The 18,364-nt window shown below is 50.5% G+C and overlaps 1 protein-coding gene across 1 annotated transcript in view; it reads right to left on the reverse strand.

Moving 5' to 3' along the window:
- Positions 1–18,364, reverse strand: part of TSSC1 (tumor suppressing subtransferable candidate 1) — a 188,325-nt gene that overhangs the window by 158,545 nt on the left and 11,416 nt on the right. The window contains exon 2 of the mRNA XM_011992673.1: positions 15,818–15,950. Within this exon, the coding sequence (XP_011848063.1) occupies positions 15,818–15,950 (133 nt within the window). The remainder of the gene's footprint in view (positions 1–15,817; positions 15,951–18,364) is intronic.

The following is an 18,364-nucleotide window of genomic DNA, read 5'->3' on the forward strand; positions in this document are numbered from 1 at the left end:
CCACCACAAGCAGTGGAGTTGGGGCCTAAGCTCCAGTCTTCTGAGGTTTCCTCATCACTCTCCATGCCCAAGTACTGGCTGCAATCCAGGCCGTTCTGTCCTCCACGCCTGGTGTGCTCTTCCTCCCTCCAGCAAACTACGCTGCACCTGTGGCACCACACCTGCCGGCAACACCGCACCTGCGGGCAACACCGCACCTGCGGGCAACACCGCACCTGCGGGCAACCCCACACCTGCGGGTGACACCACACCTGCAGGCAGGGCAACACCATACCTGGGGGCAACACACCTGCAGCCAACACCACACCTGCAGACAACACCATACCTGCGGATGAAACCACACCTGAGGGCAGGACAACACAACACCTGCAGACAACACCACACCTGCAGGCAACCCTGCACCTGTGGGCAACACCACACCTGCAGGCAGGACAACACCGCACCTGTGAGCAAGACAACACCGCACCTGCAGACAACACTGCACCTGCGGACACCACCACACCTGGAAACGACACTGCACCTGCGTGCTCCAGGTCCTGCACACAAAGTCCCGGAGGTAGCCCCCAGCAACTCTGCTTCCTCTTCTTGCACTAAGGTAGGAGGGCACAGATGCTCTCTTTGTTGGCTATGTTACATTTATCACTAACAAAATGAACTATTTATTAGACTAGGCAGCAATGAAACTCACAGTTTATGGCAAATAAAACTTAGCAACCCACACCCTAAAGGAAGTATTTATTATTGAACTGAAATAATAACTTGTTCCCTAAAATCACAACAAACAGAACTCGGGCGAATTGATATTTCATGCCGTTTTCCTATCTCTCGCCAAAGTGACCCCACTGAACTATTTCCATAGGAATCCCAAAAGAAAAAGGACCAAAAGAAACCCTTTCTGATGTTAATTCAGCAGACACACTCAACTTCAGACCTGTCTGGCTTATGCCTGCAAAGCAAAACCCTCTTCAGCTGACAATTTGGTTCGTGCACAGCTATTCCAGAGAAGACAGGTCAACCAACTCTATTTTTGTTAGTCTTAAAAAAATGAGAGCCCCAAAAACAAGCTTAAAATAAAATGCAAAATGTTTTCATTTCAAAACATATTTTACTTGAGATGGTGTGAAAATTAAAGACGGGCTGGCATTGTCAAGGAGTTTCTATATGACATGTCTGAACAGGGCGGGAGGCTCCACCCGAAGCGTGCTGCTGAGGGGAACGACAGCACGCAGCCTCCCGGCCCGGGGAGGGCTCTCAGGGATGTGCTCCGAATGACAGCTCCCTGGAGATCATGTCTTGATTTCTTCCTCTTTTCAAGGTGCTATTTCTTGGCACCAGCATCATGAGAAAATTTAACTCTCACCTTTCCCAGCTGAGCACCTATACCCTGAAAAAAGGAAAGTAGTCAATCTTTTAACATCTGCACAGAAAATGGGAAGTAAACTGTAACCGGAGACACACAAGCCGGCACGCATCAGAAGTATCAGCATGTTGTGTGCAGCAGAGCATCCTCTGCCCCCGCCACCCCGTCTTGAAGCATGCACTTGACAATGAGGCTGATGGGTTCTAACTTTTCTCCCCCGCCTCTCGCGTACTCAATTCTTTTAGAGGACTCTCGGTCATTTTCTCTCAGAATTCTGGTTTCACAAAGAGGAGCCTAAGAATACTACTTTCTAGGGAAAACCCACTTCTTCTTTCAGCTTATTTTCACCATGCAAAGTAATAATTCAGAAATGCCACTTTCTTCTCATTGGGTGCAGAGATCAAGGGGAAAATGCATCTTTAAATAAGAACAATTGTATTTTGACTTGCTTGTTACATCTGTGGAGGAAGATACAGTTCTTACTACAAGCAGACAGCCTCCGGACCTCGAAGCTATAAGAAATCTGAGGAACCCTCTAGTTCAGCACCTTCCTTCTACAGCTTAAGAAGCACGTCCTGGACCAGGCTGGTGCTCAGACATCATTCCCAGTGAACAGAAGGCACAGACGCTGCCTCATCCACGGACTCCTCAGCAGTGGAAATCTCCACAAAGGCCACGCCGCCCACGGCCACACACGAGCTCAAATGATACAGGCTGCTCTTCACAATGAAGGATTCCGAAAGCCAATTCTCGACAGCATCTTATCCGAGGGATCAGCGGTGAATTCCACCCTCACTTCACGGGAAGATGACCTGTGGCATATTCCACTGTCGGATCAGGAGCCAGAGTGGGATTCTGACATCTGCTCTTCCCGGTGAGCTCAGCAGGGTCCTCCCCCGGCAGGGCCTCCGTGGTGCGTTGGCTTTAGGGCTGACGGTCACGGTGCAGACCCTAAAGCAGTGTTGAAACTGCACTAACTGACCAGGGCACACTGGCTGTGTCTCTCTTGTCTGCCCCATTAGACAGTGGGTGCCCGGAGTCTGGGACCGAGTCTTCTCATCTCTCTGTCCTGAGTACTTACTGTTTTGTCTCAATCACAACAGAAGCTCAAAAGTTGTTTCAGAAAGGCAAATAAGCAGGAAACAGAAAAGGGTCTTAGCCATAACCACGGTTAAGTTTCTTTTCTTGTAGATGACAAAATTGGAACCTAGAAAGTTCAAGTGTCAGAGATTACAGTACTGATTTTTGGCAAAATCACGGCAAAACTTAAGCCTCCTAAGTTGCAATCCCGTGGTCTTCTTCATCCAGAACTGACTGTGGACGCCCTAACTCAGTCAACAGCCTTGGGATGAATTCCATTGACAGAGTCCCTCGCACGCGCATCTGCCTTTGGCTGAACAGAGACCACAAGGCACAGTGAAGACAGCACAGCCTGGAGGCGGAGCCCAAAGCCAGAATCCCAAATCCGCCCTCACACTGCCCTTGTGGCCTTGAGAAAGTCACTGACAATGCCCCAGTCCCTTCATCAGCAAAATGGAGAGTCCCCGGGCCAGTGCTCATTAGGGAGCTAGAGGCAGGGCCCCAGCCCCATCAGCACCGTCCCTCCCGCAGCTGCTGAAGCGAGCGGGTGATCTGGCTGGGATGCCTCAGCGTACGTGCAAGGCGTCCCTGTCGCCACTGCCGATATATAAACTAACAGCAACAAACGTTATGAAAATGCAGAAACAGTAAAGTTTTCACAACCTCTGGCTCTTTCTGGAGATTCAGAAATTGGCAGATAAGCTAATCTTCTATTACAGTTCCTCTCTCCGAGTTTTTCTTTAAAAAAAACCTAGTCACTGAAGAGGATAATCTCTCAGAAGGATAAAAATTATAAAATTCCATTCCATATTGGCAATGATTCCATATAGGCATGTCAGAAGACCAGAAAGTAAAAGTTTTAGGCTCAAGACGTGGAATCCCTGGTTAGACCAGTGGTCCCCCCAGCCAGGAAACGAGGCTTCTGGCGGGGACACCAAAGGTGACGTGGGTGTGGCATCTGTCTGGAAGGTTTGGGGAACGGTCCCCAGTATCCCTGGCTTCCCACGACAAATCTGACACCATGAGGACATCCCTGCCTTTCATCTGTTCCTACTTTTAGTCTCCTTCATTGATGAGAGTAATGAGTTCCGTAAGTTTCCTCCGAGCCCTGCCTGTGACAAGGTCTTCATTCTGCATTTTCTCCTTGTAGCCTCGGGACACGGGTCCATGATGGACGTGGCCCCTCGGCCAGCGTTCGCCATGTTGTCAGCCTGCGTGAAACCTGCCACGTGAGCAGCCTTCTCCTGAGGAGGAGTTTTAAAGTCCCTTACAGAGAATTACCGTGTGAGGGAAGGTCTGGGAGCTAAGGTGGCAAGACGTGAAGACACCCACAGCAGAGTCTGGGTGGGCCCAGGTTTGAATCTGGCCTCCAGGCAACCTCTATGAACCCTGTTTTCTCATCTGAAAAGCTGGGATTTCCAACAGTGTCTGCTGCTTAGTATCACGGGGCTAAATGAACCAACCTGCGTACGGAGGCAGCACAGTGCGTGGCACGGGCGGCGCTGGGCCCTGCTGGCGGAGGCGGGGGCGCTCCACTGCTGCTGTGTTGGAGCAGGCAGCAAGGGTGAGGCTGAACGGTCTTGGAAGGTTCAGAGTCAAGGCCCAGACATGCGAGAAAACTGAATTTACAGCGCCAGTGTGAAAACAATGACGGGACAGATCAACGATGTCAGAAATCACATAACAAAAGCATGTCACGCACACGGCCTTCTCTGAATCCCAACAAAGTCTAAAGTAGTCAAGGCAGACGGAATTCCTCCCATCTCATAGATGAGAAAACTGAGGCTCAGAGACAGGAGCACCTCCTCCCCAGGCACTGCACGAGAGACACGTGGCACTGTGAAAGCCAGAGCAGGTCCCCAGCCCCTGGAGCGCAGGACCCACCCATGACAGCTCGCTGCCCCAGGGACATGATTAACAGCCCCTGCGGGGACACCCACAGAGCCCACGGTGAGCAGCACACACGGCTACGCTGTTCCCGGCACCCACCGGGCTTTCCCAGCTCCTCCCGGGCAGTGGCCCAGTGCTTAGGCGGTGTCCCTCCACGTGCCCACTGCTGCTCCTCAGGATGCTGCCCTCCAGGCTGGACTCCCCGGCCACGGCCACATATGGGTCCTGCAGCTTTGGGAAGCTGTGTGTCCTGGGGGGATTCTCCCATGGTGCTAACTCAGGCTCAGGGCAGGTGCCTCAGGGCAGCCCCTGGCCACCCACCCACTCAGGGCAACACCTTCTGAAAGGCGACCCTGCCCAGGGCACCACTTGTCTGTGAAGCATTTTGTGACCACTCCTCGCTCTAATAATCAGTCTCTCAGGACATCCTCAACTCTGGTCAGTGGAATGACACAGTAGGCGGGAGGCCCGCTGGAAGATCCCCGGGGTTCAGCCTCGTGGGCCCCAGTCACACCACAGGGAGTGCAGGCAGCCCGCGTGCTCAGACTTCCCAAGCGGCCACAGCCACACCTCCAGCACCTCGGGGAAAGGGCCCCACCCTTATCAGGCTGGGGTCAGCGGCTCCTTGGTTTTAGGGCCTCAGGCCTCACAGGAGCTGTAACAACTTGAAACGCAGCGCTTCCAGGTTCCCATGATCTGGCAGGACCGCTGTCCTCAGCAAGGCCAAAGAACAGCCTCTAGGGGGTTAGGGTCAGACTCCTAAGTCCAGACACAACTGCCTGATCAGTTCTCTTTATCTTGTATCATAAGCAGCCCTACCTAGTGACCTGCTAGAGCACTGCCCCCATCTGGTTCCCAGGGAAAGAGAGCTACAACTAGCCCAGAAAGGAAAGCTGATGAGAAGGCCAACCTCTGGGCTCCCTGCAAGGGCCGGGGGTCAGGACCACCCCAAATATCACCCTGCATCACCAAGCAGCCCCAAGAGGTGTCCCAGAGTGGATCCCTCCTGTGCAGAGCACGCCTGATTCTCACGGGTCACAGTGGGAGGTGCATCTCCAGGTAGTAGGAATTCTCCCACTGCGGAGGAGCCAAGGGGAAAAGGAGGTGAAAAGTCTTCACAGAGAACCAGCATCCTGTCCTCTGTGGCCCTTTCGATTTGGCAAAGGAAAGTCAAGGCAGGGAAGTGGTGACAGGAGCTGGGGCAGGCCCCCTCCCACTCGAGGGCCTCCCAGTGAAAGGGGCCTATTTCAGCACAAAACCTTCCCTGTGCCACCCTCCCTACTCTCAACCCCCAAAACAGAGCTTCTGTCCTTGTCTTCAAGGAGCCGCACCAACGGCAGAGGAACGAGAAGGCACATCCTACTGTGACAGCATCCTTTACACAGTGCCAAGGGTTTGCATAGCAAGGTCTGGGGACCTTCTCTGAAGGGGCCCTCCGCAAGCCGCATGTTTCATTCGAGAGATCACCGCACAGTTTGCATTCTACTTCCTAACATATCCACCTTCATTTGAGGCTACAAATCACGTTTTCATTACTTAAAATCCAATAGAAGTGACACTACAGAAAGACACACCACCCTTATCCTGTGGCTTCAAGCACCCCGGCACCCTGCCACCCACCCCAGGAGGTGTTGTGCCCTGCTTAAGAAGCTCCCATCATGGAAGGGAAGGCTCGGTCAGCGAGCCGTGAGGGCGGATGGGCTCCTGGGCTGGCCCAATGCTCCCAGTGGGCTCTGCTGCCTGTGCCGGGGGCTCCTGCGGTGGCTGCTCCCCAGTGCAGAGGAGGCTATGGCTGCAGCACTGCCCACCTCTCCTGGGGGTAAGGTGCACTGGAGTGGGCATACGGTGTGCTCCAGATGCTCAGAGCCCACTGCTCAGGACTGTTTGCACACACCCCTGGAGTCCCGTCCTTGCAGGGTACATAGACCCAAGTCTGAGACAAACCTGTTCACAACAGCCTCATGTTTTCTCATTATTTAACAGCAGTGTTAGTTAACTGTGTCCATTTTACAGATGAAAGCTCCAGAGGTTTACTTGACTGGTCCAGGATTAGAAAGCCAGTAAACACCAGAGGGAAAAGCAGAAAGTCTAGGTTTTCCAGCCATCAAACCTGGTGCCTCTCTACTGTCCAGTACCCCTGTAAGACCGCTGCCCCCGCAGCCTCCGCTGCCCTGCTCCCACCATGCCCTCCTAAGGAGGTAAAAGAAAGGCTGGGAAAATAACTGGACCACTTGACATTTAGCTTCCCTTTTTAATTTTTCAGTGCCATCTGACAATGGGTCTCACTCATTCACAAACGCCTCCCTGGGGTGTGCTAAGTTTTCATGTCTAGAGTGTGACAGAGGACTCAAGACAGAGAAAGGGTAAGAACCCATTCCAGGTCACACACACTTCACTTCCAGGACAGTGCGGTCCCTGAGGACGCAGACCCAAATGAATTTAGCTGCTCAGTTGTCATTTTCTTACGTTTCCTCCTACTCATTTATTCAGTACACCTCAGCAGCCTTGTTCCCAAGAAAAATCCACTATATCTTCCTAAATCTCACTGAGATGATAATTTCAACATAGTTCAAATTAGTCGATTCAGTCTGTCACTATGTTCTGAATAGCTATGATGTAGCAAAATGGCTGATCACTCAAACGGGGTCATGTTTCAGAGGAAGACGGTGCCAGGATGAGCGGCTGAAGCTGCGCGGCCTCTGCAGGCCAGGGCACTCGGCACAGAGGCAAGCAGCCGCGTCCAGCCCTGCCAGGGGCTTCCAGTCAGCAGGCGAGACAGGAAACAGGGAGACAAGTGTTCTCGCAGAAGCAGCCACACAGGGGCACGGAGACGGGCTGGGACCCCAGGGAGCTAGGGGAAAGCGGGGCTTTTAGGAGGCGGTGGATATGCCATAGTTCTATTATTTTATTTTATTTTACTTTAATTTAATTTATCTACTTTACTTTATTTTGCTTATTTTATTTTATTTTTATTTTTTGAGACAGAGTCTCATTCTGTCGCCCAGGCTGGAGTGCAGTGGCGCAATCTCAGCTCACTGCAACAGCTGCCTCCTGGGGTCAAGCGATTCTCCTGACTCAGCCTCTCGAATAGCTGGGACTACAGGCACACACCATCACACCTGGCTAATTCTTGTATTTTTAGTAGAGATGGGGTTTCACCATGTTGGCCAGGCTGGTCTCGAGCTCCTGACCTCCAGTGATCCGCCCACCTCGGCCTCCCAAAGTGCGGGGATAACAGGTGTGAGTCATGCACTGGCCCTTTTTCATTTTTTAAAAAATTTTATTGTCTATACTTAAGGTCTGCAACATGATGCTGAGATACAGAGAGAAAAGGTCACTATAGTGAAACGAATTAACATATCCATCAGCTCACACAGCTACTCGTTCTCTTTTTCTGTGGCAAGAGCAGCTACAATCCACTCACTTAGCGAAAATCCCAAATATGATACAAGACAATCAACAATAGCCCCGCTGGAAATGAGGTCTCTGGCCTTCTCCATCCTACATACCTGCTACTTTGCATCCTCAGGCCTACAACTCCCAGTGCCCCTTCCTTAACCATGTAACCACGGTTTTATTCTCAATCTCTGTATCCTCAACGTGTTTTGTTGTTCAAGTCCATGGATGAGCTGTCCTGTATTTTTTTTTTCTTTTTGAGATAGGGTCTAGCTCTGTCACCAGGCTGGAGTGCCGTGGCACTATCACGGGTCACTGCAGCCTCAGACTCCTGGGCTCAAGTGCTCCTCCCACCTCGGCCTCCTGAGTGGCTGGACCCACAGGCACGTGCCACCACACCCAGTTAATTTTTACATTTTTCTTTTTTTCTTTTTTTTGGTAGAGACACAGTCTTGTCGTGTTGCCGAGACTGGTCTTGAACTCCTGGGCTCAAGCAATCCACCCACCTTGGCCTCCATTTCTAAGGGTAAAAAAGAGCTCCCAGTGTGTAGACGAGAGAGGGTGGGGAGTGGGCCAGAGCTACAGAAAGGCACAAAGGCAGAGGCATGTCACCTGGGAAGCCGTGGGAAGCTGGCGTGTTGGCACCAGTTCCTGGAACTCAGACCTCCAGGTCCAGACATCTGTGCTCACGCCTGTCATAGCAGGACTACCTCGGACGGGAAGCACATGAGTCTGCCTCACACTGAGACATCCCTCTCTGAGGACCATTTCCCCCTGGGGTGCCACCCCTACCGCCTGCTCATCACATGGGGTCTACCACATTTAATGCTCTAGGGGGTCAGCCCGGGTTCCCTGGATCAGAGACCACCCACCATGCTCCAATGATCTCGGGGCACCAGACTGGGTTACCCTCAAACAGAGCCCACCCACCACACTCTAATGATCTCAGGGCACCAGACTCGGTTACCCTCGAACAGAGCCCACCCACAGCACTCTAAAGATCTCGGGGCACCAGCCTGGGCTCCCCTAGATGAGGGTTCCATGACCATTCTCTAATGAACTTAGAGTACCAGCCTGGGCTCCCCTGGGTCACAGTTCCATGACCACTCTCTAATGATCTCGAGGCACCAGCCTAGGCTCCCCTGGGGCAGAAGTCCTTAGATATTGACAAGGTTCCCCTCGGCGAATTCCTGAAGTTTAGGAGTGAGGAACTAAATTCCATTCTTGTTTTTCTATAGAAACCCACAAAGTGCTCTGGAGTGACCACTACTCAATGCGTATAACCTCAGCTAAATGCAGGAGTTAGTTTCACTCTGCAAACGTGTTTTTCAAACAAGGTGTAAAAGTCTGTGAAAATATTTAGAGAGCAGCAAGAGAAGGAGATGAAGGTTTTAAAAATGGCTTGCACCAGTATAAGCGATCAAGTTAGGACATGGTCATGAAGACACGAAAGGGGAGACAATGGAAGGTCCAGAGCAAAGGGGACACAGAGGCAGACCACTGGTGCCCTCTGCTGATTGTGAGGCCACCACACAGAGTGTCACCAAGCATGGTGTGAGCAGAGGCAGGCACATACTCATGAAACAGTGTGAGAAGAGGCAGACACACCCACCCAGGAGACACTGAGAGCAGAGGTAGGTATGCGCACACTCACAAGACAGTGTGAGGAGAGCCAGGTATGCATTCATGAGATGGTGTGAGCGGAGGCAGGAGCACACACTCATGAGACAGTGTGAGCAGAGGCAGGAGCACACACTCATGAGACAGTGTGAGCAGAGGCAGGGGCCCACACTCATGAGGTGGTATGAGCAGAGGAAGGTGCACGTATACTCATAAGACAGTGTGAGCAGAGGCAGGGGCCCACACTCATGAGGTGGTATGAGCAGAGGAAGGTGCACGTGTACGCTCATGAGATGGTGTGAGTAGAGGCAGGGGCACACACTCATGAGATGGTGTGAGCAGAGGCAGGCACACACACATGATACAGCATGAGCAGAGGCAGGCACATGTACACTCATGAGATGGTGTGAGCAGAGGCAGGCACGTGTACGCTCATGAGATGGTGTGAGTAGAGGCAGGTACATGTACACTCATGAGATGGTGTGAGTAGAGGCAGGGGCACACACTCATGAGATGGTGTGAGCAGAGGCAGGCACATGTACACTCATGAGATGGTGTGAGCAGAGGCAGGCACGTGTACGCTCATGAGATGGTGTGAGTAGAGGCAGGCACATGTACACTCACGAGATGGTGTGAGCAGAGGCAGGTACATGTACACTCATGAGATGGTGTGAGTACAGGCAGGGGCACACACTCATGAGATGGTGTGAGCAGAGGCAGGCACATGTACACTCATGAGATGGTGTGAGCAGAGGCAGGCATGTGTACACTCATGAGATGGTGTGAGCAGAGGCAGGCACACACATGATACAGCGTGAGCAGAGGCAGGCACATGTACACTCATGAGATGGTGTGAGCAGAGGCAGGCACACAATCACGAGACTGTGTGAGCAGAGGCAGGCGTACATGGTGTACCCTAATTCAGAAACATACATTAGAAATTAAAGCAGCAAAGTTGGGTTTTTTTTATGTTTATCTGAAACATATGCTTTTTTCTCAATGAACCTTAAGAAAACCTTGGGTGAAACAAGTTCTAAATTTAGGAAGTGAGATGCATAGAAAGGTCAAGGCCTGCTGGCAGCACATTCTGAAGTGCACATAAACTGGGGAGGGAGGTGACTAGAAGTACCCGGCAGCTCCGAAGGGAGAAATCCCAAGAGAAATATATCACTCATGTTAATTCCCTGCATGGCCAGGCGTCTTTCAGGTGGCAACACCACAGCTTCTCGTGGCTCCAGGTCCGATTGAGACCTGCAGCTTGTGCTGTTATTTGCTGTGTGTGGAGGCCTGCGTGCTCCTCGGAGGCCAGCCTGCCACCTGCCACGTCCCCACCTCCGTGTCCGACCCGCAATCTACTCCCACAGACCAGTCACTGTGGAGATCTCTCCTGTTCCAAGTACGTACAGTCCCGTTGAGACAGCTTCTACCCTGGCCACAGTCACTCCTTTTGCTTTCATAGACATGCATTTTTCTTATAAAATGATCAGAAAGGAGAGTTAAGTTGTTTTTTGAATCTTCATCATCTATGTAGAAAACGTTCCATGAGTTTATTGTGCTACAACTCCCCCTTTCACCAACTCCAAGAATGTCTTTTTCACAATCATCACGGGTAATAACTGAAAATAGATCAGCAGCAGGTATAAATCCCTATCAGTAATCGATGGCAATCTGTCACTTGTTCCTTGCATGGACAGAGATTTAAGCTAGGAGATATGGATGTATGGTTTAATCTGAAAATGTTTGACTTTTTAGGATACTTTAACGTCATGCAAATTTTCTATCATTTTCTAAGACAATGTGAAGAGAACATCACTCTTCAAGGAGACTTTGCCTGTGAGCGCCAGATCCTCCAGCTGTGCACGGGGAACTCAACACTGCCGTTCCTGACCACCCTTCTTATGGACAGTAAGGGTACAGAGAAAGGGTTTCTTGCTTGCATTTAAAAAAATAAGTCACGAGCTCATCCACTTCTGCCTATTTGTGATGTTCATTCTAGCACGTGTGCTTGTGTGCACAAGAGTTCTACCACACTGCAGACTTCCACTGATTAGAAGAGATTCAGTGTGAAGCAATAAAGACAGAATGTAAACACTGTTGCTTCTGATAAATAACCAATAGCAACATCCTAAAGAAGAGTGAGGCCCTCCAAATGAATTGTTTCTAGACACTCTCCCCAGAGGCCCCGTCTCCATGGCTGCTGTCTCCCTTCCTCCCCATAAGACCCATGGAAGGCCAGGTGCAGTGGCTCACACCTGTAATCCCAGTGCTTTGGGAGGCTGAAGCAGACAGATCACTTGAGCTCAGGAGTTCAAGACCAGCCTGGGCAACACAGTGAGACCTCATCTCTACTACAAATGTTTTTAAAAATCAGCCAGATATGGTAGTGCATACCTGTGGTCCCAGCTATTTCGAGAGGCTGAGGTGGGAGGATTGCTTGAGCCTGGGAGGCGGAGGTTGCAGTGAGCCAAGATTGTGCCACTGCACTCCAGACTGGGTGACAAGAGCCAAGAGCGAGGCTCTATCTCCAAAAAAAAAAAAAAAAAAAAAGCCTGAAAAAGGATTTCAGGACATCTGTGAAGGAAGACACGGAAAGCAACTTTAGAAGAGGGCAAGCGTCTGCCGGAAAGAGGGTGCTCCTAACAACTCACGCCAGTTGGCCCTGTGATCTGCCTGCCCTCTCCACCTACGGTTCTACTTCCCACATAGGGTGTGCGCCAAAAGGCGTGTCTCAGAAGCCCTCGGTCTCTTCGTTAAAAGATGCCAACCGTTCACCAAAATACCACATACACTAATGGAAACAAAAAGAAGGAAGGGCTACAAAAGAGGAGAAACAAAGAAAACACGTGTGGGGCTCCAAGGACAGCAGACAACAGGAGCTTTTCTATAAGCACAGCCTAATAAACAGCACACCAGGAACAGACACACAGTAAACGCCACAAGAGGCCTCCCAATAGCCCAGGCAACGGCAGGGGAAAAGCACAATGGGAGAAAACGCTATTGGAAGACAAGGAGGATACAGTGCAACTCTGATCTGTGCAAAGAGATTTGTTATAATGAAGGGATAATTTAAGCAATGTCGTCTAATCTAAGTTTGTGGTGCTTTTGGATTTAATTCATATATTTGATTCATTGCAATGTGGAAGCCTAGTGATTTAGAGGCGGGCTAAGGGCAAAAACTACAGAGCACAAGTACGTTTGCAAAACACAGGAAGTCTCTAGAACGTTTTCCCTGCACTGGGTTATGCAGAGCAAGCTTATGTCTGTGACTCCAGGCTTTTCCGGAGGCACCTGAAGCCGGAGGGCCTGGCGGCGTGCCCCATGGGCGCGACCGCGGCTGCAGATGACCCGATTCAGGTGAGACACAGCGCCACGCGTGCTTCGAAGGGCGAAGAGCCAGGTTAAGCACGAGTCAAGTAGCTGTGCTGCTCTTTCCTGATCAGAGCAGGAACTCGCAGCATTTCACACTGGAAAACAGCCTTCCCTGCAGGATGGAAATCTCAGTTCTGCCTATGGCAGGAATAAAACAGAATTCTTGGAACTTAGACATGAATGTTGTGGAACAATTTTGTCTTTCTTCCTCGAGAGGCTGACAGATTAGGGAAATACTTAACAGAAGATCCATGCTGCCTTCGAAGTCTGGCAGAAAGAGTCAGTCTCTGGAAGCCACGACTGAAAATCACGAGATCCAGGGTAACTTGAAGGACGCGATCAACTTCTGCCTGTGGACGACCAACAAGACCAAGATTGCTCGGCAACTGTGTTAGTTTTCTGTTGCTCCTACAAATTGCCACAAACTTGGCAGCTTAACTCAAAGCCCACTTACAGCTGGGAGCAGCTGAGGGTGGTCCCAGCAGACAGCCAGGAGACAAGCCTGCATCCTACAACCCCAGGAGCCACGTGAGGTGAGAGCCCTGACACAGCCTGGCAGGGGCCTGGACGGCAGCCTGGAGACCTGAGGCCAGCGCCCTACGAAGCCACAGCCAGTACATACCGCTGAAGAGGCATGTGCTGTTGGAAGCCGCTGTGTTTGTGGGAATTCCTCTGCAGTGTATAATGACTATGGAAGCAGGGGCCGCGGTAACAAATGCCTGAAATGCAGGAGGCGCTCTGGTTTCCAGCAGTGGGTAGAGGCTGGGAGGCTTTTGAGGAGCCACAGAAAAAGCAGAGCGTGCCTGGAATATCCAGGGGGCAGAAAGGCCGTGCCCTGCAGGTCGTGGAAGCAGCTCCTGTTGTGCTGAGGCTGGTCCTGCACTCGGGGGGTTTCCTGGTGGGGGGACAGGGCAAGGGTGGAGAAGAGGGTAAATGCGGGAAGAGCTATACGATGGTGGAGTAACTAAAAGCCGAGCGTCTCCAGCCGGAAAAGGCACTGAAATGAAAAGCCTAACTGATATGGTTTGGGTCTGTGTCCCCACCCAAATCTCATCGTGAATTGTAATCCCCACGTGTCAGGGGAGGAACCTGGTGGGAGACGACCGGATCACGGGGTGGATTTCCCCCTTGCTGTTCTTGTGACAGTAAGTTCTCAGAAGATCTGGTTGCTTGAAGGTGTGTGGCTCTTCCCACTTTGCTCTCTCTCTCCTGCTGCCTTGTGAAGAAGGCCCTGGCTTCCCCGTCACCCCCACGGTGACTGTGCATTTCCTGAGGCCACCCAGCCACGCTTCCTGTTAAGCCTGCAGAACTGTGAGTCCAGTAAACCTCTTCATAAGTTACTCAGTCCCAGGTAGGTCTTCATAGCAGTGCGAGAATGGACTAATATCCCGACTGTCAGGAGGGTGTGCCCCTAAGAAAAGGCTGAGGATGGGCCACACTGCATGTGGTTAAAGCCTCGGGAAGATCAGGAGGTCAGAGTGCAGGCCTAGGAAGGGTCTCTCAAGAAGCGGAGGAGGCATCTCACAGATCCTCAGGCAGAAGAGAGAGTGAAGGGTGAAGGGTGAAGGGTGAAGGTGAAGGGTCAAGGGTGAAGGGGGCAGTCCCTTGGCCGTCTTAGCAGGAGACCGAGGCAGAGAAGAGATCGTTTCTAAAAGATCTGCAGTTAGGCTCTTGTCTGAGGGAGTGAAGTCTCAGGAAATCTACTGAAGACCCACAGATTCTTGAGAAACGTGTTTCTGCTGAGACATTGTCAGCTTGGACCAATCGGCACAGACAGCAGACAAAACACAAGGAGGCTCTCGGATCCCCAACCTCCCGCTGGCAGGAGGGAGGCGCACAGCCACACTCAGCCACAAGCCACAGTGTCCTCCAAGTGGAAGGCAGGGCCCTCAGAGAGTGGACACAGGGCGGCTGTGAAGTTAAAGTGGAAGGAGGGCTGGGCACGGTGGCTCACGTCTGTAATCCTAGCATTTTGGGAGGCCAAGGCGGGTGGATCACCTGAGGTCAAAAGTTCGAGACCAGCCTGGACAACATGGTGAAACCCCGTCTCTATTAAAAATATAAAAATTAGCCAGGCATGATGACGTGCACCTGTAATCACAGCTACTCAAGAGGCTGAGGCAGGAGAATTGCTTGAACCCAGGAGGCAGAGGTTGCAGTGAGCCCAGATTGTACCACTGCACTCCAGCCTGGGTGACAGAGCGAGACTCTGTCAAGAAAAGAAAGGAAAAGAAAGGGAAAAGGAGAGGGAAAGGGAAGGGAAACATACACAGAACTCAGTGAAAGCAGAATTTTAGATCAGGACGTCCTGGTGACCAGCCTGACACACAATCCCCACACATCAATATTCTGAAGCCAGGGTGTGAGAGGGAAGATCAGACAGAATGCATTAAAAGTATCTAAACAGTCATTCAGCCTGTGGGACAAATGAAGGCAACATTTTAGAAACTACATATCAAAAACTAGAAAGAATTTGTTCTGGCTTACATGGTAAAGAAAGAGATCCTAGGAGATAGTTCTCCATAGAGCCAGAATTCAGAAAGGAGTCATTGATGATGACCAAACAAGAACTGGGGAACAGGGAGGCTCAGTTCAGTGACTCAGGCGTTTGCATTGACACAAACTAAGGTCCCAGAGCCCCAGAGCCCCGAGAGCCTGGAGAGCCCAACAGCAGGCAGGAAGAAGCCTACCAGGCGTATCACCAGTCAACGCGCGTGTGTGCACGGAACTGCCCTTACCAAAGAGGACTGGAAGACGGTCACCAAGACACTATAGGAGAGAGGTGAATCCCTGCTGCTCCCTGCAACGTAGAGTTTCTGCATCAGGACGCCTGTGTCTGCCTCGCCAGAACCTCCAGCACCGTACTTCCCTGACCAAGGGGTCACGTTCCTGGAACAGCTGATTCCAGCTTCAAGTCTTAGAATCTTAAGACTCTAATAATTTCTGCAAACATCTACTCACAGCTTCTCTGTGTATGCAACACCTTCATTAATGGCTAAATCTTTTAAGTCATGTGTCGACCCATTAGCAATACAAAACCAGTCTTAGGAAATACCTCCAGTTACCTCCAGTGACCAGGTACCTTAGAAAAGCCGCACTTACTTCTGTTGTAGCAGGTCGCCAGCACGCCTCTGTCTGCAGGGCTAGCACTAATGTGCCAGATTTCACCCGCTTGATGGAGGAGGACATTTTTATTTATAATGTTGTTTTCATCGTCAAAATCTATGATGTGGATCTAGAAATACAAGAAAAGAGCACATCAGGATCTCAAACACTTTCCTCAGTACCTTCATCAGACGTCATGATTACAAAGAATAATCACATGCACATTTCATGACAGATACATCTTTAATTGATTGTTATTATGCCAACAGTATGTACTTCTATAATTTCTTACTGGACTCCTCTCCAAAGACAAGTTAGAAAATCCCTGTGGAACATTTTTAAGATTGCAAGCTACGTAAGATTGCCCTCTGGTCACATCCAGTCTTAAAGAAAGAAGGCACCAAATGCTGTGTCTTCAAGTGGTTCTAAGACTGAGCCACTGTTGGTGTCAAGGCCAGAGCTGCTCAGGGCTGTCCCTATCAGCAAGGTCCTCCCAGCCTGCTGCATGGCTGCTGGGGAGGGCAGGGGCAGCAGGCCACGACTGCCTAATTAGGTCTGGGACTGACCGTGCCTGGCCCACTCTGTCTACAGTGGGCAGAACTCGACTCATATGTAAGACATGATTAAGGTGGGAGAGAGTAAGAAAGGGCTGTATATTCACACGCTCTTATTCTCTTTTCAAAAACAAATCCAACAGCCACTGGTGCCTATTATCTTATGACATTAAATGGTATAACATTTTAGCCACTACATAAGAAAGTTAAATATACTATCGCCATGCTTTCCAGGATAACTTTTAGAGGAATTGAAATGATTTCACATTTAATTTCTTACCAATACCCAAGTCAATGAGAAAACGTAATTCCTCTTTTAAAAGTAAATCTGTACTAAGAAAAATATTCATGGATCTGCACAAAAGATTTATATCCAAGTACGTTTACTATGGCATTGATTATTGTAATAAAAAAATTAGAAGTCACCTAAATGTTTAGTAATAGGAAACTATTCAAATAAATTGCAGTATTTGAGGGTAATATAATATTATGACGCCATTCGGTATACTGCAGACTACTCAGTGGCATGGAACGATGTAATATATATTTTAGAAGATAATATAAAAAAGAAACGGTACGAATGCTACATCCTTTTCTAGTTTGTTTGTTTTTAAAAAGTATGCGTGTCCAAACAAAAAACTAGCAGGTGCCTGAATGGTGTCCGCATGGTGGAATTGTAGGTGGTTTTCCCTTACTTCTTTGTGCTTTATTTATACTTTTAACATTTTTGCCTAATGAGGTCTGAGACTGACCGTGCCTGGCCCACTCCGCAATACGTTTGCAATCAAAACAAACATTAAATGCTATTTTTAAACTGTCTCCACAATACCCAGTAGCACCTACACGTCACCCAAGCCTCAGATGGTCCTTTCATTATTTCCAGCTGCTCCTCTCAGGGTCTGATCTGTGTCCCGTCCAAATCTCACATCAAATTGTAACCCCAATGTCGGACGTGGGGCCTGGTGGGAGGTGACTGGATCATGGGGATGGGCCTTCACGAATGGGTTAGCACCATCCCCACTTGGTACAGTCCTCACGAGAGTGAATTCTCCTGAGACCTGGTCATTTAAAAGTGAGTGGCATGGGCTGGGCGTGGTGGCTCACGCCTGTAATTGTACCACTTTGGGAGGATGAGGCAGGCGGATCACCTGAGGTCAGGAGTTTGAGACCAGCCTGGCCAACATGGTGAAACCCCATTTCTACTAAAGATACAAAAAACTAGCCAGGCGAGGTGGCGGCGCCTGCAGTCTCAGCTACTCGGGAGGCTGAGGCAGGAGAATGGCGGGAACCCGGGGGGCGGAGCTTGCAGTGAGCCGAGATCGCGCCACTCACTCCAGCCTGGGCGACAGAGCGAGACTCCGCCTCAACAACAACCACCACCAAAAAGTGAGTGGCATCTTCCCCTCTTCTTGCTCCTGCTTCTACCATGTGAGGCGGCTGCTCCCTCTTCGCCTTCCGCCATGACTGGAAGTTTCCTGCGGCCTCCCCGGAAGCAGATGCTGCCATGTTTCCTGCACAGCTCCAAAATGTGAGCCAAAAAACCCTCTGTTCTTTATCAATCACCCAGTCTCAGTTATTTCCTCACAGCAGTATAAGGTCACCCCGAGGAGTCATTCTGGACTTGCTCAGAATGGAATTCATACCCGGCCAGTGCCAGAGCCGTGTGAGCTGAGCCAGAATCTCCCAGGAGTAGAGCGCGGCCGCCAGTGCCGGGTGCTGGGGCCAGGGAGAAGCCAGACATGGCCGGCTTGCCCGCCGCAGAGCAGGAGCCCGGTGAACATGTGCGCCCGCCCTTTCCATTCGGGGCCACTGCAGTTCCCACAGCAGCTTCAGAAACATTCCCAGTGAACAGCTTCCAATTACAAATCACACATCTAAGAACCAGGGAAATGAACACAGCACTTGTTTTTATAAGTGAAACTTTATTGTACTCTTTTTCCTTTCCACACCCAAGGACAGTTTACCTATGAACAGTTTTTCTCCTCTGTGG

Source organism: Mandrillus leucophaeus, unplaced genomic scaffold (assembly GCF_000951045.1).
Source record: "Mandrillus leucophaeus isolate KB7577 unplaced genomic scaffold, Mleu.le_1.0 Scaffold416, whole genome shotgun sequence".
In the NCBI taxonomy this organism is placed as follows: domain Eukaryota; kingdom Metazoa; phylum Chordata; class Mammalia; order Primates; family Cercopithecidae; genus Mandrillus; species Mandrillus leucophaeus.